General features: G+C 42.4%; 1 protein-coding gene and 1 long non-coding RNA gene across 2 annotated transcripts; one reads left to right on the top strand and one right to left on the bottom strand.

The window, feature by feature from the left end:
- Positions 1-4,199: 4,199 nt before the first annotated feature.
- Positions 4,200-5,754, bottom strand: LOC133624891 (uncharacterized). The gene is made up of 3 exons (XR_009818181.1): positions 5,688-5,754; positions 4,971-5,047; positions 4,200-4,715 (listed from the first exon to the last, which is right to left on the bottom strand). It is a non-coding gene; the product is annotated as an uncharacterized LOC133624891 (long non-coding RNA).
- Positions 5,755-11,715: 5,961 nt separating this feature from the next.
- On the top strand, positions 11,716-15,551 carry PIGM (phosphatidylinositol glycan anchor biosynthesis class M). The gene has a single exon (XM_061989931.1). The coding sequence runs from the start codon at positions 11,765-11,767 to the stop codon at positions 13,121-13,123; it is 1,359 nt and encodes a 452-aa protein (XP_061845915.1). The 5' UTR covers positions 11,716-11,764; the 3' UTR covers positions 13,124-15,551.
- Positions 15,552-26,534: the final 10,983 nt, after the last annotated feature.

Genomic DNA, 26,534 nt, shown 5'->3' on the forward strand with positions numbered 1-26,534 from the left:
GTACAAATATAAAGCAATCTAAATAAGGAAAGTATTGTTACTTTTCATTGCATCAATATTTCAACCTAACATACACCTTACCCAAGGGACATTTTGATGTTCTATTTTTGGCACAACCAACTCTTCAAAAGATCCATCAAATAAGTATGAGATATAGCTGTCATCTTTCTCTCAAAAGGCAGCCTTTCCTAGTCTTCTACGTAAACAAAGCAGGATCTGCTCTGACACAGGATAATCATTGGTTGAATCTCTACTTGCAGATATGCAAGGTTTATGTCAGCAGACTCAAATTCTGGCAAGAAACTGTCAAACTCAGTAATGTGGCAGTCAACGGGGACAAATATTGAAATTCTACAGTAACCAGAATAAAGCAAGCCAAACAATGCTGAAACAAATGACATACCTCTTGCCAGTTACATTGCAGATACAGAACATGACATATGAATTGTCTCAAGACTACAAATATGCTTTGCCTGAATTCTCTACCATGGGTTTACTTTCCTATGATAGGAGTTTTACCATGGAAGCACAAAGCACTCACACCAAGGGAGTCTGCCTTCAGTTCCTGATTCAGGTGCAGCAGACCTGGAGAGCAAAAGGAGCCATACAGCATCCTTAAGCTTATGTGGGGAGGAGGGCATACTCCAGCACACCAAATGTGGGAAAACTGACAAAGGCACAGCTGCCACTTTGAATCAACAGTGATGAATGAGCTCTGAAGGCTAAGAGACACATGTACATAAGCTTAGGGGACAGTATCATCCCATACAAGGAGGTGAGAGAAGTAGGGGCAGAACTGCAACTGTTAAAGACAGTATGAACTTTGCTGCCAGGCAATTTATACTCTGCAGAAGCACCACCACCTGAAAGCATTAACACAGCAAAAGGAAGAACTCAAACAGTAAGTGTGTATAAGCAACTAATTCAGTGAAGTAGCTGTCAGAACATGAATGAAGAACAGCTAAATAAAAATTCAGGAGACAGAAAACACCAGTCATCAAAAAAAAAAAAATTTCTAAGGACAGCTATTGAAGGGTATGTCCTCTAGAGCTAAATCTCTAGAGCAGTTTCTCTTTAGTTTATAATTCTATAGTGCCCAGTACAATAGCATCTTAGCCACTATGCATAATAGAATATGATACCTCAAAAGGAATAATAAGGTGAAATTATTAGTCAGGGACACTGTTTGAGGTGATCTTCCTGACAAGCTATTAGTAATTAAAAAAACAAACAAAAAACCAATCACCAACAAAAAAATAAAAACTCACCCAAATTAAAAAGATACTTAGACATTTTTAGGAAAAACTGAGGATTCTTCCCCCAAAAATATTTGGAAGACCATGCCATACCTATAAAACAAGGGAGGAAAAATGTTTAAAAATAGTAATACACCTTTTTGGTTTAAAAGAGATTTGAACAGTTCTAAATCATTCCTAAAACTGGGAAGCCCTTTATTTCTTAAGGTCAAAAGCATCACCGGTAGCTAAAAGAATGTTTCATTCCCTTCCCAGAGGGAGTATCTGAAGTTTTATGCAACAGAGAACAACTGTTTTCTCACAAAGCTTTTGTAGGACACAGAAATCCAGATAATCTTATTTCATATTTTTCTACACACATTGTATATATACCTTGCTAGCAGTACCAACCTGAGAACTTTTTTGTGAGCAAAGCTAACATATTTTTTTTTCATCTCAGACCTTTTCTGCTTGGGTAGACAGAGATTAGACACACCTGGCAGAAAAGTGCAAAACAAGTTTTGGGAAGATCAGATTATCTACATCTCTATGGACTACAGCTCCAAAAGAAGTTGCTCCTCTCTCCTACAGGTCGTTCCTTCTTTCTAAGCAAGGGAACCTAAGAAACCCACATGTACTTCCTTCTAGTCATCCAAGAACAGGAAAGTGAACAACAGAGAGGTAGTCCCTCTCCCACTACTCCCATAGAAGTGATACATCCTGCAGACACAGAGACACTTGCTGTAGCTCCTCACAAACAGCAACACTGGAGCCCTTCCATCACTGTTAGCCCTGGCAGCTGGGCCTTTCCTAACAGTTGCATAACCACAGCTGGGAAACTAGTTAGGCTGTACCATATTATCAGGAGGAAAGGGAAGCTCCATAATAATTTAAAAGCTTTTGTTTATACTTTATATATATATATAAAAAATTAGGTGGTAGGACAAGAAGCCTTTGCCCAAGCATGTGAGATTTCCCCAATCATAGCTGAAATCGTTCGAAGGGAAGTAGGTGTTCTTGCTGACCCCCAAACCCACTCTGAACTATGCCCTATCTTTCCTTTGTTTTCACTGTGACCAGATCAAAACATCATCAAGAAGAAAGAAGGTCAAGAGACTTTTCTTTCTTTTTTTTTTTTTTTACTTTTCAATGTTTGTACCTGCTATTGAAAGTAAATGCAACATCATCAAGACTACTGACAAAAGAAACTTTAAGATGTTTCCTTGAGAAGGAAAGGCATCTCTTCATAAGGTTTTTTTGGCCACGTAATATAAAAGAAACTAAGATATTAACTTCTCTGATCCATTGATTATTTTTGACCATGAAAACAAAACCAGGAAGCTGTACCATTGATTTTATTCAGTAATTTTAAAAATTAGTGCTATATAAAATGATATAACTGCTCTGTCTACAGCAGAGACTTAGAACTAATTTTTGTTATCTTCTGGGGAAAAAAAAAAAGGTACTACTACATACTTGAAAATACTTATGATATTTAAAAGCACAAGAAACAGAGGTGGTAAGGGTAGTCTCTACTGTTTGTCTCAGCCAAACATGTGAGATTCAGTTTGAGACTGCATCTGCAAGTAGACTTACTTGTTCTTATCTCAGTGAGTAACTATAAACACAAACAGCCCCGTGGTATAAAAGTCTGGTATGCGACAATGCAGTAACATATTTGGACCACTGCACCTTCTGGAAGAAGGGACGATTTCTGACCACAACACTTAGGAGTGATGCTCAAGTTAACAGTACTTCCCTGGTGTCTTGAATTCCTGCTACAGAAGCAATTACTAGAGTTGATCACCTTCCTCCCTAAACTTGCAAAGCACTTGAGCACTCTACTCCCCTGGCAGAATTCTCCAGACAGAATTCCCAACTGTTACTCAACATAATTACACAAACCATAAATTTATTTTTTTTTAACCTACGCCAAAAAAACCCCAATGAAACAAACAAAGACCCACAGTGGTTTGTATCAAACCATCAATTAAGATCTAGTTCCCCCCTCCTATAGTTCTTCTTCCTCCAGAGTTTACAAAATTATGCTGCACAGTAACTCCTGGGATTAAGAAAATGTTCTTAAACCCTTCCAAGTGCCTGTATCTTTGATCTCAGGTATCTTGTGTAATACTCACTCTGAAGGATGGCATACCTTTTCTTAGCAGTTATGTAAACTAATCCTTTCTATCATTTCCAACCATTTTTTCCAACAGAAACTCTTAAGAAATTTTACATGAACTTGCTAAAAATATGCTGTGTTTTTTAACATTACATGCTCAATCTTCCCGCTTATTCTAGTTACACTGAAACACAACATATCAAGCGATACACAGAATTCTATTATGAATATACAGTTTTTTATATTGCCCAAACCTGCAATAGCAAATAAACTACATTTCACTTTTTTCCACAAAACCTATTGCTTATTAAATAGAATCATACTACTTTTCTATTTATGATGTGTTGGCATAACACAAGCTCTTATTTTAGTCCTCTTAGCTAGGAGATCAAGAGAGGAGAGCACAGCACGAAAAGACATTCAAGTGTCTGCAAAAGGAGCTATGACAGTTTACAGCCCTCTACTACACATGAAAATGAAGTCCAGGGAAGGGGACAGGAAAGACTAAGAGAAGCTATGGCTGCTTCTTCGCCACAGGAAAAGGTTTGATCAAAAGTCTTATGTTTTTAAATCCCATGGAACCTGTCATCTCAGCTAGCATCACGGTTTTGCCCAGCCAGCAATGAAGCACCATGACAGTCTCTTGCTCAGTGTTCCCCATCCACCCTCCCCCTCCTTAAGAGAGCAGATGGGAGGAAAAACCAAGGTTGTTGTGGATTGAGACAAGGGCAGGGAGGGCTCACTGCCAATTACAGTTCTAGGCAAAACAGACTCCAGTACTCAACTTAAGAGAGGAACATAAGGAAAGTTTATTCTCCTACCTACAAGAAACAGAACAGAACAAAAAGCAAAAAGAGAGCAAGATGATGAGAAAATTACAACCAGCACTTTAAGATCTCCCTCCCCCATCCCTCCTTTCTTCCTGGGCCCAGCTCACTGCTCCCGATATCTCTACCTCCTCCCCCCTCAACGGCTCAGGGGGGTAGAGAACGGGGGATGTGGTCAGTCTCAGATATCTCTGCCACTTCTCAGAGGAGGCTGACTCTTCACATACTTCCCCACTCCAATATTGGGTCCCTCACTAGGGACACAGTCCTTAACGAACCTCTCTGGTGTGGGTTCTTCCCAGCAGCTATGGCTTCTGCAGATACAGGATCCCTCCCACAGGACATGGCCTCCTCTGGGCATAGTCCCTGGCACAGGGTCTTCAATGAAATGCAAACAAATCTCAGCTTCACCAGTCCTCTCCACAGGATGCAGAGGAGTCTCTGCTCCAGCACACCTCCTCCTCTCTTCCATCACTGACGTTGGGGTCTGCATGGTCACTTCTCTCTCTCAACTCCTTCCACCACCACCAGCTGAAAAAGAAGGAAGGACAGAACAATAAGAAACAGGAAGAACCCTCCTCTTCCAGCTGCTTCTTCTTAAAAAGTGATCGTGGAGGTGCCTAATTGGCTTAGCCTCAGAAGAGGGTCTGGCTCAGAGCTGGGGAGAGTTCAAAGCAATTTCTTAGAGGACCCATCTTTATAGCCCATTCCCTCTTACCAGAAACGGCTGTCATGTCAAACCATGACAGTTAGAAGAGGACAAGTTTCCACAGCTAAGGTACTCACAGAAGTTGTTTGTTTTCCAGTGCCAGCTTGTGCTGTTTCAAGGGATGGTGATAAACTTCCGGCTTCGATCACAGCACCTGTGACATGTGAGTTACAGCTCAGAATTCTGCACCTGAACAACTTATAACTTCAATCACTGAGCCAATGTAACTCAGACCTACATCTAAAAATATTGACAATTACATCTCATGCCTTTTCACATCTATGTGTCATCTGTTTGGAAAGTAGCATTAGGCAGTGAACAAGCTCAGTAGCAGAGGTTGATACAGTTTTTGTCTTTTTTTCTGCTCCTTCAGATAGTTATCGAAAGAGATTAACAAATTGAGACATTCAGAAAGACACAGTTATCACTTCTTAAGTAAGCTTAACATGCATATATGTAAAAATTTATGCACTTACAGTAAATATATATTATATATATAGCTTTAGTATATGTATATGCATGTCTACAAAATCCTCCCTGGGCAGCCTGTGCCAGGGCTCCATCACCTTTACGGTAAAGAAGATTTTCCTGAAGTTTAAGTGGAACTTTTTGTGTTCCAGCTTTTGTCCATTACCCCTTGTCCTGTCACTTGAGACAATGGAAAAAAGTGTTGCCCCATCCTCTTGACACCCACCTTTTAAATACTTGTAAGTAAGTGTTAACAATATCCCTTCTCAGCCTTCTCTATGCTGAAATATATTCAAAAGCTGGCAAGAAATGATGCACACAATTACATTTTACAGGTCCTAGAAACTCAGGCTTTCTGGGAGTGTAGCACACTGTACAATGGTCAAAACCAGCAGTCCTGTGCCAGGAACTCCTCCATCTTCCAACAGTCTCCTGAATCCATAATTGGCATTTGGCTCCAGTTATCTCCTGCCTGGGCTCTCAGAAGTTCTCTCTATGCATTCTTCTGTTAGCAGAAGTAAAGAAGACAAAAAAAAAAACCCGCAACAAAGCAGAGGGAATTCAATTCATTTCTTTGTTGTATACTCCCACTTCTGGAATCCTAATCTACCAGGCTGTCTGACCCATTAACTAGTGTTACAGCAGCCATGTAAAAAGGGGTAAAGCACTTCTGTGTGCATTTCAAGTCAGGCAGTGAAAGAGCTGGGCACTGCCCACCTTAGAAGCAGGTAACTCTTTTTACCATATCACACTTCAGATATACCACGGCCTTAAATAAAAACAGGACACTTTTTTTTTTAATCTCTCTCTAGGCCAGCATCATACTTCAATGGGCTTATTCTTGCTGACTAACCTGCCATATGTGTTTTCTCAACCATATCCTTCTGAAATTCTATTTTTAACATGTTTCCCTATAGACTCATTTTTATCCAGTACTTATTTTCCCTGAAGGACTAGTGTTTTACCTAATAAACTAACATACAATCAGCATAACCACTGCAAGCAGAACTCTGCAAGCACCACCTAAAGCATATTGTGCAAAACCTTAATGTGGTGAAAAAAAAATTCTATACATGTCAGATCACATTCTCTGTTTAGCCACATTTTTAGCACAATATCTGAATAAGGGTACAGATTTATCCAGCAGCTGGAAGCAAACACGTTAACAGAAAAAGCTTAAGGGAATAGTGGTGGCCTTACAACTGGGATTTTCTTCTATGAAGAGTTCTAATGTGTTTTTTCACCTTATTTTTACAAAACCTCCTGTATTGTTCATTCCAGTACTAGCATAGAAATGGCATAATCATAATGGTATAATTTTAACTGTACTTCCCTTTTGCCAATAAAACCTGAAGTTTAACACACTACAAATGTTTGAAAGGTATCAATCACATTAGCAAAATCACTTTATCAAGACCAAAACATCTAATAGAAGTGTTAGTCACTTTTTCTACCAAATTTCATGTGATGAAAGAAACAGATTGTACTCATCACCTTATCAAAAACTGTCAGTTTATAAATATATTAAGCAGGAGGATTTCTCATGTAGGAAACATTTTGGGATCCAACTCCAAGAAATTTAAAAGGAAAGTCTAATACCTTATAGCACACCAGTCTCCTCATTTAGAAGTCTAAATACCATATACCATCTACTGTCCAAGACCTTCCTTTCTACATTATCTTACTCAGCTTTTCTACCACCTTTTACATATATAAACTTAAAGCACATATATACAGCATACATATAATAAAGATTATTTAAAAATTTATTAATCATTATGATTAAATTTTATCTCCTAATTCAACAAAAAATCTCAAGGCATAGCTAACCATTAACAATTAGGTACCTGCAGAAGACTTGCATGAGAAATGCCGCACCCTGAGACCACGGTAGAATGAGCTAAAATACAATTTAAGAAAGGATCCCCCAGCTGCCTTCCTCCTATGAAGCTTCTTACTGGTCTTCTATAACTTTTTAGATATTTAAGCTCTTTTAGCCTCCTAGGCCTAACCCAACACTTGATTTCTTCCTCCTTGCACTGCTACTGACCACATCCCCCTTAATGGTACTTCAAAGCACTGCTACCAGAATCATCTTCATTGTCAACTTCTTCACACCCTTTCACTAGCCTCCTTATTCTCCTCCAAGTTCTCAAATGTAATCTCTTAGCCCCTCCAATATTTAGCCCAGCTGTATCCATCAAAACTAGTTCTTAGGCATAAGTTTATCTTTGATTTGTCAATGAAAGTAGCCTCAGCTTATCCCTCATCAAAACTAATCTTCTGCCATGGTGTGGATAGAAAAGCCCTATGTGGTGGTTTAGCCCAATGTCCACACAGTCATAAAAACACTCCCCCTCCTAAACTGGACAGGAGAGAGATTGAAATATAACAAACGGCTTGTAAGCTAAGGATGGAGAGATCACTCGGCAATTAGCATCACGGGCAGGGAGAAAAAAGGTTTGATTTATTAAAGAAACGATAAGATCAGGGAGATGAGAAAAAAAGGTCTTAAAAACACCTCCCCACACTCCGCCTCTTCCCAGGACTCCCTTTCCTTCCCCTCCAGCGGTGCAGGGGATGGGGGTTGTGGTCAGTTCATTCCAGATGGACTTTGCCACTGCTTCTTCTCAGCGGAGGAGGCCTGATCACACTTCTCACTGCTACACTGTGGGGCCCATCCCATGGGAGACAGTCCCTCACAAACTTCTCCAGCGTGGGTCTTTACGATGGGCTGCAGCTCCTCATGAACTGCTCCAACGTGGGTCATCCACCAGAAGAACAGTCCTTCAGGGACAGACTGATCCAGCCTGAGTCCCTCACGGGATCACAAGTCCTGACAGCAAACCTGCTCCATCATGGGCACCTCCCCCACAGACTCCCAGGTCCTGGCGGGAACTTGCTCCAGGATGAACTTCTTACAGAGTCACAGCCTCCACCTGCTCCACCGTGGGATCCTCCACGGGCTGCGAGTGGGTCTCTGCTTCCTGGTGGTCCTCCACGGACTGCAAGGGGACAACTTGCTTCACCATAGTCCTCACCACATATCACAGGGGAGCCTTTTCAGTGCCTAAGCACCCTCGTCCCCCGCCTTCTCCACTGACGTTGGTGTCTGTGGAGATGTTTCCACATTCTCCCTCCCTGTTGCTGCTGGAGTTTTGCAACTGTGCAGCCAACTTCTCCTTCTCAAATATGTTATTCACAAAGGCATTACCTCAATCACTAATTGGCCAGGCCTGGGTCAGGTGCAGGGCCCAGCTTAGAATGACTGGCCCTTATCCTGTGAGCTACACAGGAAGCTTTTGGCAACTCTTCTTGTTTAAAGAAGCCACCCCTGTAGACCCCCTGCTACCAAAAAACCGGGCCCAGCCAAAACCACTACAAATTTGGTACCAAAACCACTAAACTGCTACTACTGTTGTGTAAATCTCAAGTAATGACAGAAAGTGTAAGATACTTTCTAGAATACACTTCCTGGTGCTGCCGAAGCAGTCTGTTCATAGAATCATAGGGGGTAGGGTTTGGAAGTGACGATTAGAGATCATCTAGTCCAACCCCCACTACAGAAGACGTGAGATGTGAGAAGCTAACATTTGAGATCAATCTTGTGATCCCCTTTTACAAGAATGCAACAGAAGCACATACAGATATGACAAGTTAATAAAATACCTGATGGTACCAACATTGAGACTGTGTAAACTGAATGCACAGTAAGTAATGGAAAAAGCTGTTTATACACCTGTGCACATATATATGTATTCCTGTTTAGCTAATATTTTACCGTGGCTGCAGCTGACTCCACACTTTTGTTCATACCATTTGTATCTTCATGTGCACTGCAATCAATCAGCACCAGTCCCAGACGTTCTATTAGTTTTTATTTTGTTGCATTTTCTGAAAGCGGTTCCTGGTGGCTTTTATAAATAAAAGCAGCATTTTACAGGAACAACAGATTTATAACTTTAATAAGACTGCTCTCCTTCCTGCATTAAAGTCTACAGTACATGACAAATCAGGTTAAGCAAGCCGGTATCAAATCTGTAGCCAAAAGCTTTTTGAGCCAAACCTTAATTCTCTGAAGAGCTTTGAGCTTATTTTCAAGATGTTAAATTATTGATAAGGATAATCAATTCTTCTTCCAGTCCAGGCAGTGTTGTACAGTCACAGTACATTCAACAATTGCTAAGGTAGCTTTTGTGTTTTATTAACTTCACAACCCTTTAGAATTAAATTGTCTACCTTTTCAGAATCCAGACAGTCACTATGGACAGCTTCGCAACTTCCATCAACCTCAGATGAGAAAAAAAGACTTGCCTGAAAATAGACTGTCAAAAACAAACAAAAAAACCCCCAAAACTAAGACACCTGCAAACTCCCAAGTTTATTTCTTCATCTTGTATTACTTAATCAATATCATTAAACTTAGGCCCTTCAGCAAATAAACAGTATTCTGTTCTGACAATAAACAGTTTCCTCAAAAGGATCTAAAATAATAAACCATATTCAACCCAAATTGACAAGAGAAGAATCGCAAACAATCCTGTGAGAAAGTAGGCAGGTGGCACAAATAATTATCTGTGAGAAATAACCTGAAACAAAAACTTAGGAGTTTCTACATGCATATTTTTTGCTTAGACTTGTAGTTTCACAGAAAATCAAATTATTTTGGTCCCAGTAATTTTACTAAGTTTCTACCTCCTAGCATTTCTAGAGGACATTCTAGGGACAATAAGGGATAAGATGATGTAACCTTCTGTAAAAAAATCTCAACCACTATAGTATGAGATTTATAACAGAAGGAAGGGGATAAAATATTACCAGTCTCTCATCTTCCCAAGGATAACAGGAGTAGCAGGCAGTTGTTTATGAAGGAGAAACCATCCTCATGCCCTATCCCAAAAATACTCAACCACCAGTTTTAGGATTTATGTCATTTAATTAAGCTCACAGTGAGCTAATGAAGGAGTTTATTGAGCTTTCCTGAAGATGTCCAGTTTACATAGACTATGTAAATATATGGTGACCTATACAAGTCAGAGGAAAAAAAAAAAAAAAGGGATTCTACAGGGTAGTTACTATTCTGCTCTCACTGGACTCTTGAGCCTATACACTGTTATATTATTATGCCAAATAAAACAGTCTCAATAGATGAAACTGAATAGCTGTGTGCACACCGACAAAAATATCTTCTGTCCCTTGAACAGCTGAACAGATAGGACACCCTTCAAGACCTCTATGTCAAATGCAAAAAATCTGTTCCCAGTTTTCTGATGACTGTCCCCAGAACACAGAAAAAGCAGATCCTTTTCTGTAAGCAATGCGAGCCATCAATGCTGCAGCTCCCAAAATGTTCCCAAATGAAAACATTCAGCAAAGAGAATGCAGTTGCAATTAGCTACTAAACAAGCAAACCCACTTTTGATGAGTACAGTATCTTAAAAAAAAAAAACCCTACTCATGTCTTGTGTGAAACCCGTAATACTGGTAAGTAACACAATACCAGGTTTTCGGTCAGCCAAAATTCAAATATGAGATACAATCTGTGGTAAATATCCAGATAGGAAAACTATTTTAAAAAACATAAAACCCCACTCAAACTAAGAGTGGAATTAGCTTCTATGCTGTAAATAACTTAAGCTCCGATTTGCATGGTACTGCTCCTGATCTCAGGCAGTGAGAAATGAACTGCAGACAGAAGGCTTAACTTTGTGCTTTAGAGAGAGCTCATGCATCTAGGAAAAACACAGCTATTTGTAGAAGGTAAATAACAGCTGTTATTTTTCCTTCTCCTTACTGAACTACTACTGCATATGTTGCCTCTCTGCCCATAGAGCCCTAGGGATTCGCGCTGCGTGCTGCTCCCTGTCCTCGACGAGGTGAAGGTGCAGGGGCAGCGTGGCTGCTGAGGCGCCGCAGCTTTCCCTCAGTCTCTCGGTCACTGTGTCCGTCCTCTGGCAGGCTCCCAGCCAGACCTGCGAGTCGCGCTCCGTGCAGCAAGGCACCGCCGCCGGCCAATAGGATAAACACATCAGGCCACCACACCACCCCCTCTGCCCCACTGTGGCATGGGCGCACAGCACCGCACGCAGCCCCACGCCCACGGGCGCAGCTCCCCACCCGAACTCGGGCTCTGGGGGGCCGCGGGGCCTGGGCCGGGGAGCGCCTCGCCGCCCCAGCGACGGCAAAAGCGGCCCAGCACTAGCAGCGCCCAGCGGCAAGAAGCCAGCGACACACTCCCAGCGCAGCACGCAGCCCGCAACACCGCCGATGCGCACAGCACGCACGCGCCACTGCCCACGGCCGCACGCATGCGCTCTGCTCCGTTCCCACCCGCCCCCCCCCGCAGGCGGAAGCGCGGCCCGAGTGGGGCCAGCGCTGGTGCCCGTCGCTTTCTCTCTGCCGCATGCAGCTGCGCGCTCTACTCCCGCTACCTCTCTCCAGCTCGCCGTTCTTCTTCCCGCGCTCCCGGACGGAGCGGCCTGGGAGCGGGCGGGCGATGGCGATGCCGGGGCTGGGGCTGCGGGCGGTGCTGAGCGCGGCGCTGCTGGCGAGGCTGGGCTTGGTGCTGTACGGCCTGCACCAGGACCGTGCCATGCGCCTGCGGTACACCGACGTCGACTACCGGGTGTTCACCGACGCAGCGAGGCTGGTGACTGAGGGGCGGTCACCCTACCGACGGGCCACCTACCGCTACACCCCACTCCTGGCCTGGCTCCTGACACCCAACGTCTACCTCGCTGAGGCCTTCGGGAAGCTGATCTTCGTGGTGGGGGACTTGGTGGCTGGCGCCATCGCGTACTGGGACCTGCGGCGCCGAGGAGTGGCCGCCGGCCCGGCCTGCGGGTGCTGCGCGGCTGCCTGGCTCCTCAACCCGCTGCCCATGGCCGTCTCCAGCCGGGGCAACGCCGAGGCCTTGGTTGCGCTGCTGGTGCTTGCCACCCTGTACTTGGTGGAGGGAGGAAGTGTGGGGAAGGCCGCCGTGTGCTATGGCCTGGCGGTGCACATGAAGATATATCCGCTGACCTATGCACTGCCCATAGCGTTCCACCTGCAGAGCAGGCAGTGCGGCGGGGACAGGGCGGTGGGTACAAGCTGTGACAGGAAAGCGAAGCCTGCATTGCTAGTGTACCTCGGGCAGCTTTTCCTAAAGATGCTGAACCGCAACGTGCTGCTCTTTGGAGCAGTTACTGGATCAGTGCTGGCTGCCTTGACTGTTGGGTTTTACCACCTCTATGGCTGGGAGTTTTTGGAGCATGCCTACCTCTACCACCTGACCAGGAGGGATATCCGTCATAACTTCTCCCCCTATTTCTACATGTTGTACTTAACTGCAGAGAGCAAATGGAGTTTTGCCCTCGGGCTTGCAGCTTTCTTGCCCCAGCTGCTTTTGCTCCTGTTTGTGTCCATAGCATTTTACAGAGACCTTGCCTTCTGTTGCTTCCTACACACCACTGTTTTTGTGAGTTTTAACAAAGTATGCACATCCCAGTACTTTGTTTGGTATCTCTGCCTTTTGCCCCTTATAATGCCTAGTGTAAAGATGTCCAAACATCGTGCTGTGCTGCTTCTCTTTCTGTGGTTTGTTGGACAAGGCCTCTGGCTTGCTCCTGCATACTTTCTGGAATTCAAAGGGCATAACACGTTTTTACTTATATGGTTGGCTGGCTTGCTTTTCCTTTTTATTAATAGCCTCATAATTGTTCAGATTATTTCACATTATCAAAAAGAAACACAAGTTGCAAAAAAAATCAAACAATGGTAACAGGCAAAAACCCAGAAACAGCCCCACTGTCCTTGATAAAGATTTTCATACCTCCAGCTTTCTCTTTACTGTAAATGCGTGGGTATTGTACTAACAGATGTTATAGGTGAATGATACTGTTTCAGGGGCATGAGGGTACCAGTTGCCCTGAACCGCCCCTTCCTGCCCTGAGCAATATCTGCGGGTGTACCTACCTCCCATGTGGTCCTTGAAACTGTATTTTAACCTTCTCTCCAGCACTGTCATCAGCCCTGTTTCCTCCTGCTCTGGGCTGGACTGCGTGGAAGGGCCCTGGAGCAGTTTGTCACTCACTGTGTCTCAGACTGTGGGTAGACTGTCACCAGCACCCATCTGTACCCTTGTCAGTGAGGGATGGCCTGTGCTGGGTTTGGTTCTTGCTTGTACCCCATTAAGGAGTTGACCCTGACACCCTTTTTCTCATTGCTACCTACAAAGGTCTGTGGCCTCTGTGTAAGAAACAGGAGATAATAAAGGGATGTTTGGAGTTTGACAGTCTTGTACATTCTAGTAACTGTGTGGGGTGCTGTGCAAGGGTTAAGCTAGTGAATGAATATAAGGCAATCACTTAGTTTGTATGCCAGGGTTTATTTTTTCTTTTCACAAGAACATTTTAGCTATACAGTATTGTGGCCTATACTTGGTCTTTCTTCAGTGAAGCAGGAAAAGAGTGGTTCTTGGGTTTTGAGGCTTGTCTTACAGATGTGGCACTAATTTCCTTCCCCTGGCTTTCCCCAGGATTAAAAAAAAAAGGCTTTCAGCACCAGCTTGTCTACATCTTCCACAAGAGGTGTATCGGCCAAGAGGCTGCTGGCATACACAGTTTAACAGAAGTGTTTTGTATGTGCTATGAGCATATGAAGAGAAAGTGTCCTATGTGTTTTTTTTTTTTTTTCTGAGGAGTTCGATGTGGCCAATTAATGTTTCATGAGAAAACCAAAGAGGCTCCTCTGTGCTGAGACCTCTGTTCACCCCATCCAGTGTGAAGGCAATAGCTCATTTTCTGTTGCAACTGGTCTTCCATTACCCATTTTTTTCTGTTGCAAATAGCCTGTTTTCTTTCCCCAGAGCAACATTTTGTATCTCTTTAACAGACTTGTTTCCAATCCATTCCACTCCCCTGTTTTTTTCTCTCCTCTTATTAAAGAAAGTGAATGAAAGCCAATAGGCTTTCCCAACTCCAAAAACCATTCAAAACCAACAACAAAAAAAGGCATTCTGAGTTACAGCGTCATGACAGAATTGTATTGGTTTTTAGGTAAGAAGTAATTTCTTTATGACAAATACATTCTGGATTCACTAATAGCTAAACCATTTTGGGCCTTCAGAAGGCAAGTTCTGCAGTTGCAGGGACTGAAGAGTACCTTCCCCTTGAAGATCAATACCAGCCCTTCAGCAATTATGTGAGAAAGTCATGCGTAAATAAGTTATAAAAAAGGCTTTTACACAAACTTAGATTTACAGTTATCAGTTTAATAGTCCGATCTGAGTCCCTCTTTTACGGTGGTTGTTTTGTAAGTAAGCTAGTCACCCAAATGTGTTTTGGGTTTTGAAATAATTCGGTGACTCATAAAAGCATGGAAGAAATGAACTGAAAGAGATAAACAAGAGAGATATTTGAGAGTTTAGATCTTGCAAATCCCTTTAGGTAGTTGAATAACTATTCACTGATAAAAAGCATTACATCAAAATAATTGCAGACAAATGCAGAACAAGTTATAGTTCATGAAAAAGTCGTGGTGATTAATGCCCTTAACATTTCCCAAATTATTTTCCTATGGGAATTTATTGCCTCTAATGGTGTTCAAATTCTTTTACTTAATAATTTGATATCCATTTATCTTCCAATAATTCAGAACTGAAGTATCTGAACGTTAGCTTTCATTCCGTACCACGTGCTGCAGAATTGTAATGCTGCCTGCTTTTTAAAAGAGTGTTGAAGTGTCCAATGAAATACGTCTCATCTGCACAACTTTTTGGCCTTGCACTGAAACCAGTCTTGAAGTGCAAAGTGCAAGATGCAAAAGATAAAGTGAAAAGAAGAAAAGAAATATCAAGTCAAAGAACATTTTGCCTTACTTTTTACACTGAAGCTTATAGCCCAAAGGCTCATGGCTGGATTCACAGAGCTTCAGCATATAACAATGGTTTGCTGTTTACAAACCGAATTACTCAAATAACAGGGTAAACAAAAATATAATAATAAATGTTTCATTAAGTTTTAGTATGAGCAAGCTAAATTACCATCTGTGACACAATAAACATGTAATTGGTCCTTGTACCTGCGCTGTCTGTGTTACTTGCATAGTATTGACTCTGGCAATAGCAAAGGCAACAATTAAGTGCTGTGAGCTGAGCTATCGGTTTTCACTTTCAAAGAAACCTTGAAGCTTTTATATTTAACAGCAAAGGGAAACTCAACATTTTTGCTGAAGTTTTATAGAGAAAACAAAAAAGAAAATAATCAGCAAATTGATTCCTATTTTTAGCTGAGAAGAATGAAGCATCTATTTTAAAAGGCCTTCACAAATACAGTGAACACATGGAACACAAAAAGTGTATTTTGATGTATTTCCCACAGAAAGATGCAGAATGCATATCCTAATTAGAGCAGCATTATGGAATAGTGGGGGTCTGTGGCCAGTAGAGTATTGGTTCTGAGGCCAGTCTTATTCAACATCTTCATCAATGACCTGGATGGGGGTATAGAGCCTCAGCAAGTTGGCTGATGACACCAAACTGAGGGGACTATCAGATTCACCAGAAGGCTGTGCTGCCATTCAGTGGGATCTCAGCTGGCTTGAGAGTTGGGCAGAGAGGAACCTCATGAGGTTCAACAAGGATAAGTGCAGTCCTACACTTGGAGAGGAATAACCCCATGCACCAGTACAGGCTGGAGATTGACCTGCTGGAGAGCAGCTCTTCAGAGAGAGACCTGGGAGTCCTGATTGATAACAAACCAAACATGAGACAGCAATGTGCACTTCTGTCCAAGAAGGCCAGTGGCATCCTGGGATACAGTAAGAAACCTAATCATTTACCTGCACATACAGAAGCAAAAAGTCCCAGTCAGGATACCCTTGAATAACATTTTTCAGAGCTGTCTTCTGTAAAACAGGTTTCTTAAATGTTTCTTCTATTCAGCACTCAAAATCTCTAATGACTCTAAAACTTGAATCACATACATTTTTATGTGTTTGGAAAGTGAAAACATATTCAGCAGGGATCTCAAATTGTAATAGACATATTCAAGAACTGACTAATCCTGACTGTCTTTGAAAATGCACATTCCACCATTGTCCTGATGTTCTTCATTACAACAATCTGCACTGGTCACATTATTTGTGTAGGAGCCTTACTTCAGTGTTTATGTATGATAAATGAGGTCAGAGACCTACATTTTGTTTTAGTAAGTGTATCAGAAAGTTAAAAATTTGTCTTGATGAAGCAGTACCATTGTTATTTTAAAAAAAAACACAAAAACAAGTGCAAAAATTTTACCTTCCTGTAAGGACCTTAATAAATCCACACAATAAATCCAAGTAATCCGTGAAATTTTAAACAACTTTCAAGCCTCTTTCATTGTACCGTGTCCTATATGTACAAAGAAGAGTAAAAATTGTCATTTTTTAACAGTGTAAGTCAACAGTATCTTATTTCAGCGAATTCCTCATGTGCTGATTTAGGCCTGAACTTCTGTTTGCTTATTGCAGACAATGCATAGCTAAAGCTTTAGCTTTACCCTCACTCTCGGAGCTTAAGTTTGAGCCTTTAACATTCTCCTCAGATAAAACATTTCATAGCTTTTATTTAAAGCAATGGCAGATAAAAAATCCTCACTATTTCACATGCAAATTGGTGGGGAAGCAAGTTAGAACATCTGTGTAAGAAGTATCTAAAGGAAATGTCTGTATCTGATTATACATGATGACAGAAGTTCAGCCTTGGAAATAATCTGAAATGCAGGCAAATTAAGCAGTAAGCCCATACTGTGAAACCTACATTGTTTATATGAAGGGTATTCTATCAAGTGTGCTTTCCATTTTTACAGGAGGAAAATGAGATCTTGGTAGCAATTGTCAGGCTAAATGAACATAACTTTGCTTCTTTCTCGTTATCATAAGGGGATCTATAGGATGTTATGTGCTACAGTAGCATTTGTGGGGTTGTATAGGTATGACTTGTATAAGCTGTTAACAGGCAATATTGTTGGTAGCAAGAGAATATCACTGAGCAATCACTCTGAAACTGTTTTTTGAAGGTTAACTCAAGTAAACTCTAATTTCTGCTTCACAAGTCAGCAGCTATGTTAATAGAGATGGTACTGTTTTGACAGTAATTTTCCAAGGAGAGCTACACAGTGTGGCCTGTATGCTTCCATTCTGTGCAGAAGAACATTAATTCAAATCCCCTGGTGGTCTGACAGTCAACATTTTTTTGATCTATCCCCTGTCCCTCCCACTGATCCAATAGATTGAATTAGCCAGGAAGCAGGCTTAGAAAATGAAGTGGAAAACAAAGCAGGATTGGCCTTCCTTTTGTTTCCACACTGTATAGTTTTAAGAATCATAGAATCATTTACATTGGAAAAGACCTCTGAGGTTGTATAGTCCAACTGTTAACCCACATCCACCACTAAACCATCTCCCTCAGCACCTCATTGACATGTCTTTTGAATACCTCCAGGGATGATGACTCCATGACTTCCCCGGGCAGTCCGTTCCAATGCTTGATAACCCTTTTCAGTGAAGAAATTTTTCCTAATATCCAATCTAAACACCCCCTGTTGCAAACTGAAGCCATTTCCTCTGTCCTGTTGCCTGTTACTTGGGAGAAGAGACTGACCCCCTTACTTCGCTACAAGCTCCTTTCTGGTAGTTGTAGAGAGTGAGCATGTCTCCCCTCAGCCTCCTGCAGACTAAACAACTCCAGTTCCCTCAGCTGCTCCTCATAAGACTCCTTCTCCAGACCCTTTCCCAGCTTTGCTACCTATCTCTGGACACCCTCCAGCTCCTCAATGTCTTTCTTGTAGTGAGGGGCCCAGAAATGAACTGTCATAGTTTGACATGAAAGGGCTGTAAAGATGGCTCCTGTAAGAAATTGCTCAAAACTCTCCCCAGCTGTGAGCCAGACCCACTTCTGGGGCTGAGCCAGTTGGGCACCTCCACGATCACTTTTTAAGAAGTCGGAAGAGGAGGCTTCTTCCTGTTCCTTTTTTCTTCTTTCCCTTCTTCTTTTCCAACTGGTGGTGGTGCAAGGATTGGGAAGATAGAAAGAAGCAATTATGTGGACTCCAAGGTCAGTGAGGGAAGAGAGGAGGAGGTGTGCTGGAGCAGAGACTCCCCTGCATTCCACGGAGAGGACTGGTGAAGCTGAGATTTGTTTGCGTTTCATTAAAGACCCTGCATCAGGGGCAGAGACTATGGCCAGAAGAGGCCATGTCCCGTGTGAGAGACCCCATATTCACTGAAGCTGTAACTGTGGGGAAGAACCCATGCCAAAGAAGTTCATTAAAATTATGCCCAGAAAAGGCCATGTCCCGTGGGATGGACCCGGTATCGGAGCAGGGGAAGAATGCAAGGAGTCATCCTCCTGTGAGAAGAGAGAAGCTGCAGAGACCATCTGTGAGAGACTGACCACATCCCCCATTCTCTATCCCCCTGAGCCGTTGAGAGGGTAGAGATATTGAGAGCAGTGAGCTGAGCCTGGGAAGAGAGGAGGGATGGGGGAAAGAGATCTTAAAGTGCTGGTTGTAATTTTCTCATTATCCTACTCCCTTTTTGCTTTTTGTTCTGTTCTGCTTCTTGTAGGTAGTAGAATAAACTTTCCTTATGTTCCTCTCTAAGTCAAGTACTGGAGTGTGTTTTGCCTGGAACCATAATTGGCAGCGAGCCCTCCCTGCCCTTGTCTCAATCCACAACATCCTTGGTTATTTTTTTTTTTCCTTCAGTCTCTCTGGGGCCTCTGCCATCATAACAAGGGGGAGGGTGGATGAGGGGCACTGAGTGAGACACTATCGTGGTGCTTCATTGCTGGCTGGACAAAACCATGACATGAACACAGTACTTGAGGTGAGGCCTCACCAGTGTCAAGAACAAGGGTATAATTACTGCTCTGGTCCTATTGGCCACACTAGTTCTGATATAGACCTATTGGCCTTCTGGGTCACCTGGGCACACTGAAGATTATGTTTTGGAACACAATCCTATTTGACCCAGGTGTTAGAGTAGTTTGTATTTACCCAAATGCACCTGAGGGAAAATTGGATGAATAGGCTACTCAGAGTTTTGTCTAACAATAGTAAAACTGCTGATAGTTTATCAGCTTCAATGTTAGCACTGCTTTGCCATATGTCTCTGTTATAATAACCATATAACAACTAAAAAGTTAACCAAAACCATCAATACTTGTAAATTCCAGTTTCAAGCTTTTTTTACAAAAAGAGTTTGGAGGACAAACATAGCCATAAAGTCCTTATAGAAGAACAAATGCTGTATCACACAGCATTAATAATTCATTAATAATTATAACGTTCCCACAACTGACATCTTCCTGAAGAAAGTAGCACTTTTTTTTAATATAGCCTGTCTGTAAATTCACAAGTAACAAATACTTCTCCACCTTAAAACCCTCAGATGTATTTGAAAATAGACTTTAATTACCATTAGCACTTCCAAGTTTAGGACTGGCAACAGCCAGCTTGTTAATTCCAGCAGTACAGGAACTGAAGTCATGACCAATTTTCCTTCATGCTCTAATAAACTGGTTGATTAAGTATAAGAAAGTTTGTCGCTGGAAGTGAATCAACTGTTGTTTGTTCACTGGGAAGAAATACTGCATGGCTAGGGCCAAAATTTACATGTGCAGGATGGAGCAAAGTGATCAAGAAACAAGGGCAAAAGTGAGGCCTTGGAGACCTTGACTGTTGCCTTCCCTCTTCCATTAATGTTATCATTATCATTAACAAGTGATTTCAGTTTGCTGTGCTGTTTGCCTCTGCCACTTTTGATTGCTTGATTTGTTTAAATGACAACTTATTCAAGCCAAGATGTGTTTCCTAATCCATTGCTGCACGAAGTGATTGCAGTCTTGTTTGAGACAGCTATGAGCCTTAACTAAAGACATTTGGATTTAAAAAATAGGCTTTTGGGGGATTTGGACATATATAAATTCTTTTCTGTGCACACCAGCATTGTATTTGTACAAAAGGATGGCTACTGCTGAAGCAAAATGAAGATGTGGAAACAGATTAACAGCTCTCATGGTAAAAAGCTAGACAATTAAGAAAAATCATTTAGAAAAATAACAGTGTAGTTGATACTGCAAGTAAATAAGATTTTAATTTTAATTTTTAGTTGTCTTCTTGGAAATTCATATTGAACACGTATTGGGGAAAGAAAACTGCAGGCAGCTCTGCAGCTGGTATAGTTACTGTTGCCTCAGATGCGAGAGATAATGGCTGAAGAAGTGTTTCTGTGTATTTATAAAACATCCTATATAATATGAGGTTATCCAAGAAAAAGTTAGTAGTTGTGCAGCACTATGAAGGCAAATTACAATTCTGTGTCAGGTGAAATAATGAATTCTTTCACCCTGATCTTTCTCCGAAGCTTTCGTTAAAAGATGCATAGATTACCAAAATGAAATCCAGGCCAGATGTACTGTGCTAGAAGCAGATACAGGGAGCTCTAAATTTGCTTCAGCCTTCTAAGCTTCTTGAACAAGAGCATGCTCAGTGCTGGAGGCTGTTAAGTGGTGGGAAGGCACAGATGCAAACTTCCCCACAGCGTGCCCAGAATAGTTTTTTCCATGGTTTTTAAGGCACCTAGATATTGCCTTAATCTACACTATAATAGCTATATATATCTCTCTCTTCATATATCTGTGCATATCTTAAAGATACATGTATATCCTATGTAACTATATATCCTCGTCTATAACAGTGCAGCAGCAAATTCAGGAACTTCATGCTCTCCCTGACCGATATATATAGGATGTAGGATGTAGGAAGAGTCCCCTTTTGGGTTACAGGGCCATATCAGGCCCTTTACACATCAATAGTCTGAGAGTGGAGGAGTAGTAAAGTGGGTAAAATGGGTATGACAATGGTTACTGATGTGTTAATTATAATATGGAATTCCAGTTGCTTTTTAGCAGTGGAAGCAGGCACAACTGTATACACAGAATGAGAAGCATGCAAATAAATATGACTCAGAGCAAAATGTAGTTTTCATTATTTCTATTTCATATACAGCATGAGGTATTGGAAGCTTAGAACTAGACAAAACTATTGAACACTAAAACATCTTGTCTGCTCTTGGGAATTCACCAAGCTGCAAATCACAGTGAACTAGGGAAGTATTTCTGAGGAAATATCTGTTTTTCAGTTTGCATCTGTTGCTGTCCACGTTTGAAAGATACTGGTCTGATACATGGTGGTTGTTCCTAGGTTGTCAACCACACGAGTGTCCCTGGCAGAGCATTTCCCATAACCAAGTATGCTTGGTTAATGATTATGCCTTTTCTTTTACACCACCTGAAATTTTATGTCAGATAACATCTCAGTTCTAGGCCTGTGCATCTGCTTGCTCTTATTTTCCAGAGTAGATGCTACTAGATTGCGCCAGTAAACCACAACTGCTGCTTCCATTGTTGGCATTTCACAGATGACAATTAACAGCTGGTGACAGACTGATAGGTGAGAAGGGGAGAAAAATGACAACAAAGCTGATAAAACATATCTGTATGATGAAAGAGAGGTGATTTTAGCTGTCTAGGAAATTAAAAACCAGGTAGGTGCAGATAGCTTATTAGGCCAGGCTAACTCAAGCATACCAAGCCCCTGGAGCTTGGCTGCCTTCTCTCCTGGAGGTAAACCACAGTGAGACGGGGAAAAACTGGATAAATTGGTACAACTTCAGTCACCTATGCTCATCCAATTGCAAAATTAAATAAAGACCCAGTACTTAGCTGAAACTATCTTCACTAAAGTCTTCTGTTTTTCTAATAGTTTACCTTTAGCTCTGGAATGACATGTACTGCCATTTAGGATGATTAACTTAGTCTGTAGGTGTAGGCACAGACGTAGCTTGGACCAGCCAGCTTGAATAAAGATGGTAGGGATAAGTTAATGCAGCTGGTAAGCTACTTCAGAAACAGGTGCTGCAAGTTAATCAATTGGGCCCTGGGTGATCTCATGGGCAGAAGCAGCATATAAGGAGGTAGCTAGCAAAGGAAGGGTGGCTTTGAGTCAACTCTGGTGGTTGTACTGTGTTGCCCCTGTACATCTCTGCACGTGCATTACTTAGACCCTCTACGTCTTTGAGTGAATATTGCTTGCTCAACAACAACATTTGGTGACCCCGACGTGATTCGCTGATCCTCGGCAGAAAAGCACTTGGATTCCTGCTGGAAAAGGCAAGTGGTCTGAGTAAACTGATATAATGGGAAACATGCTAAGCAAAGAGGAAAATCCTATTGACACCCTCCAGCATATCCTTGCGGAAAAAGGATTCAATTATGAAAGAGAGCCTTTGCTAAGACTTGTAAGATGGGGACAGGAAGTAGGTCTCTTTGCTTCCCCCCAAGAAGTATATGAAAAAGGACACTGGGAAAAGCTAGGAGACATGTTGAGTAATGCTATTGGCTTGTGTAAATTGGTATCATCCATTATACACCAGCTAGAAGCTGAGTGTGCTGCAGCTGCTGCCATGAAAGCAGAAGCTGCTGCACCTTCTGCGTTCCCTGTAGATGCTAAAAGGTTCTTTGGAGGTGGTGACTTTATAGTACCATCGGCTCCACCTCTAGAAGAAAATACTAACAGACTCTTCGGAGGGGATAATGTCGTAATACCCTCGGCTCCACCTCTGGAAGAGGAGAGCATGGATGTGAGCCCACCTCCCCCAGAACCCCCTAGAGCACCGTTCCAGGAGCCGAATACGCGCATTGCTTCTCCTCCCCTCCCACCCACCCTTCACCATCCTGCCCCATCCCACCCTTCTGCTATACCTGAAGGAGTACCTAACAGAGAACGAAAGGTACGTTTTACAAATGATACTGTGGATATGCCGTTGCCCCTGAGCTCATCAATCCCTGAGTGTATTCCTCTGCCATCATCACCCCCAACTTCTAGTGAAGATCAACAAAGACAATTATTAAAGGAAGAGTTAATACAACACGGAGAAGATATGAAACACACTTTGGCCCAGTTGGAGGAACTGATGGAAAAGCCAAAAGCAACAGCTAATCAACTGTTGGAACGAATTAATGAATTAACCAAAACAAAGATTAAAGTTTCATCCCCACAGGTACTCAGAGATCCCCGGCCAGATGACTATGATCCGGCTAAGAAATGGAGAGGCCTCATACGTGATGCGGTAATCGAAGGCGAATTTATTCCACAAGCCTTTCCAGTAATAACAGCACAAAGAAAACGACAATGGGCACCTTTAGATTGGAAATTGGTAAGAGAAGGCCAGAAAGCGGTAATGCAATATGGCTTGTCCAACCCATACGTTCAAACGTTACTGGATCATATTTTCGCCAGTGGGTTAATGACTCCATTTGACTGCCGGAAGCTAGCAGAAACTTTCCTGAAGCCCACTCAGGTATTATTATGGGAGTCTGAATGGGAAAAAAGAGTTGATCTGACAGTGGTAGAAAACATGGACTTACAACAGGGAGATCCGCGGCGAGTCGTCACAGCAGACATGATGTTGGGTAAAGGACCATTTGCTGATCCTCAGGTACAAGCTCGGCTGCATGAAGCTATCTTGCAGCAAACACAGACACTGGCACGTCAAGCATTTAAGATTGTTCCTGATATGGGGGTGCCAGTTCCCTCATATACAACTATTATTCAAAAACCTAATGAGCCTTTCATGACCTTCTTAGACCGTCTAAGAGCAGCTCTGGATCGTATACCAAACATGTCGGCTGAAATCAAGGCGGAAATAGGGTTACACTTAGCAGTTGCTAACGCTAATCATGACTGCAAAAAGATCCTGCAGGCTCTCCCGCGGACAGCAACTTTGGTCGACATGATAGAAGCCTGCTCTAGGGTAGGATCGTCAGCACATTTAGCTGAGGCAATGGCAACAGCATTGAAACCTTTAGTTCAAGCCCACAAAGGAGATCGGAGGCCAAAGTGCTTTAACTGTGGAAAAATAGGACACGTGAAAAATCAATGTCGGTCCAGACCATTGGTATGGACAAACAGCTCCGCCAGGCCATCTGGGTCCAATGGCAGATTTCATGGTAATTGTTACAGATGTGGCAAGTTTGGCCATAGAGCCACTGAGTGCCGCTCTCGAGTGGCCAGACATACAATGCATAAGGGAAACGGGTTGACGAGCGCAAAAAGGGTGAGCGCGATGACACAAAAACGCCCTTCAACACCAAGAGCGGCCTGGATGGCCTCAGATCAGCCACTGCAGGAAGCGCAGGAGTGGATGTGGAAACAGCAGTAGATGTAACCATCCACAACACAGAGGTAACAATTATCTCCTCTAACGTTAATGGACCCCTTGGCTATGGATTAAGCGCTTTGCTTTTAGGACGGTCATCGGCCTCTCGACAGGGTATTTTTGTGCTCCCCGGTGTAATTGATGCAGACTATGAAGGAAATATTGGAATAATGGTTAAAGTTTGGCAGCCACCAGTTTATATACCTAAAGGAACTAAAATAGCGCAATTAGTTCCTTTCAGAGCTAAAGTTCCTTTCGCAGGAAGTCGTAAGCGTCGAGACGGTGATTTTGGATCCACTGGAGTACCTGAGGTAAGACTGGCGGTGCCGCTTTCACAGGGAAAGCCCACTCAGACGGTTGTATTCCAACATCCAAATGGTGAACACATGGTTGGGTACAACACATTACTGGATACGGGAGCAGATGTTACTATTGTTCCATTATCCTATTGGCCAAAAAGCTGGCCTTTAGAGAATTTAGACACCCCTGTTGTTGGAGTAGGAGGAATACAGATGACAAAAATTAGCACAGACCTGATTTCGGTATGTATACAGGGCGAAGAGAATAGATGTGTGCAAATTAGGCCCTATGTAATGAATACTTCAGTTTGGCTTTTGGGTAGAGACGCCTTAAGCCAAATGGGCTTTCGTTTGTCAAATGAAAATTTTTAATGGCGGCCATTGATGGGCGACCAATCCTGAAGTTAACCTGGCTCACAAATAAACCAGTTTGGATTGATCAATGGCCGCTAAGCAAAGAAAAGCTCGCCCACATTCATGAATTAGTAAATGAACAACTAGAGAAGGGTCATATTAAGCCATCCACCAGTCCATGGAATACACCAATTTTTACTATCCCTAAAAAATCAGGGAAGTGGAGGCTGTTACATGATTTAAGAGCTGTTAATGCAGTGATGCAGGACATGGGTGCTTTACAGCCAGGATTACCCTCTCCTGCAATGCTTCCAAAAGAGTAGCCCCTGTTGGTGATTGACTTAAAGGACTGTTTTTCACAATTCCCCTACATGAGGATGACAGTGAGAAGTTTGCCTTTACAGTACCATCGATTAACAAACAAGAGCCAGCAAAACGATATCAATGGACTGTTTTACCTCAGGGAATGAAGAACTCACCAACTATTTGTCAAACTTATGTTGCCTGGGCGCTGGCACCTCTGCGTAAAAAATACCCTCGTGTCTTATTTTACCATTATATGGATGATATCTTGATTGCAGGAAAAGACCTGGACCAGCGTCGCATTCTACAAGAAGTGAACCGGCAGTTAAGCAACTCTGGGTTGGTGATCGCGCCAGAGAAGGTACAAATGCACGCCTCTTGGAAATATTTAGGTAACATTATCACTGATGCGCGCATTTATCCTCAGAAGGTGGCAATTAAAACAGATATTGCTCACTTAACAGACGTTCAAAAGCTGATAGGTGATATCCAATGGGTACGGACCATATGTGGTATCACAAATGAGGATCTTGCGCCACTAATGCCTTTGTTAAAGGGCTCAGTAGAGGCTGATAGTGCGCGAAAACTGTCTCGGCAGCAAATCCAAGCAATAGAAAAAATAGGAAGCAAGATAGTCAATAACTACAGTCACCGATATGATCCTGACTTGTCAATTAACATTGCTGTGATAAGTCAAAACCAGCATGTAATGGCAATCTTGATGCAATGGGATTCAGCAGCGAAAGACCCATTGAGGATCTTGGAGTGGATATTTTTGCCATATAATTTGCAAAAAACAATTACCACGAGGCTTGAGGCAATTGCAAAAATAATAGTTAAGGCCAGGAAACGTCTGCTGGAAATAGCAGGGATTGAGGCAGACATCATTTTCGTTCCTCTCACAGATGAGTTCTTGAACTGGACACTGCAACAATCTGATGAATTACAGTGTCACTCGATTAGAGAGAGCGC

This window comes from Colius striatus, chromosome 2 (genome assembly GCF_028858725.1).
Source record: "Colius striatus isolate bColStr4 chromosome 2, bColStr4.1.hap1, whole genome shotgun sequence".
Lineage (NCBI taxonomy): Eukaryota > Metazoa > Chordata > Aves > Coliiformes > Coliidae > Colius > Colius striatus.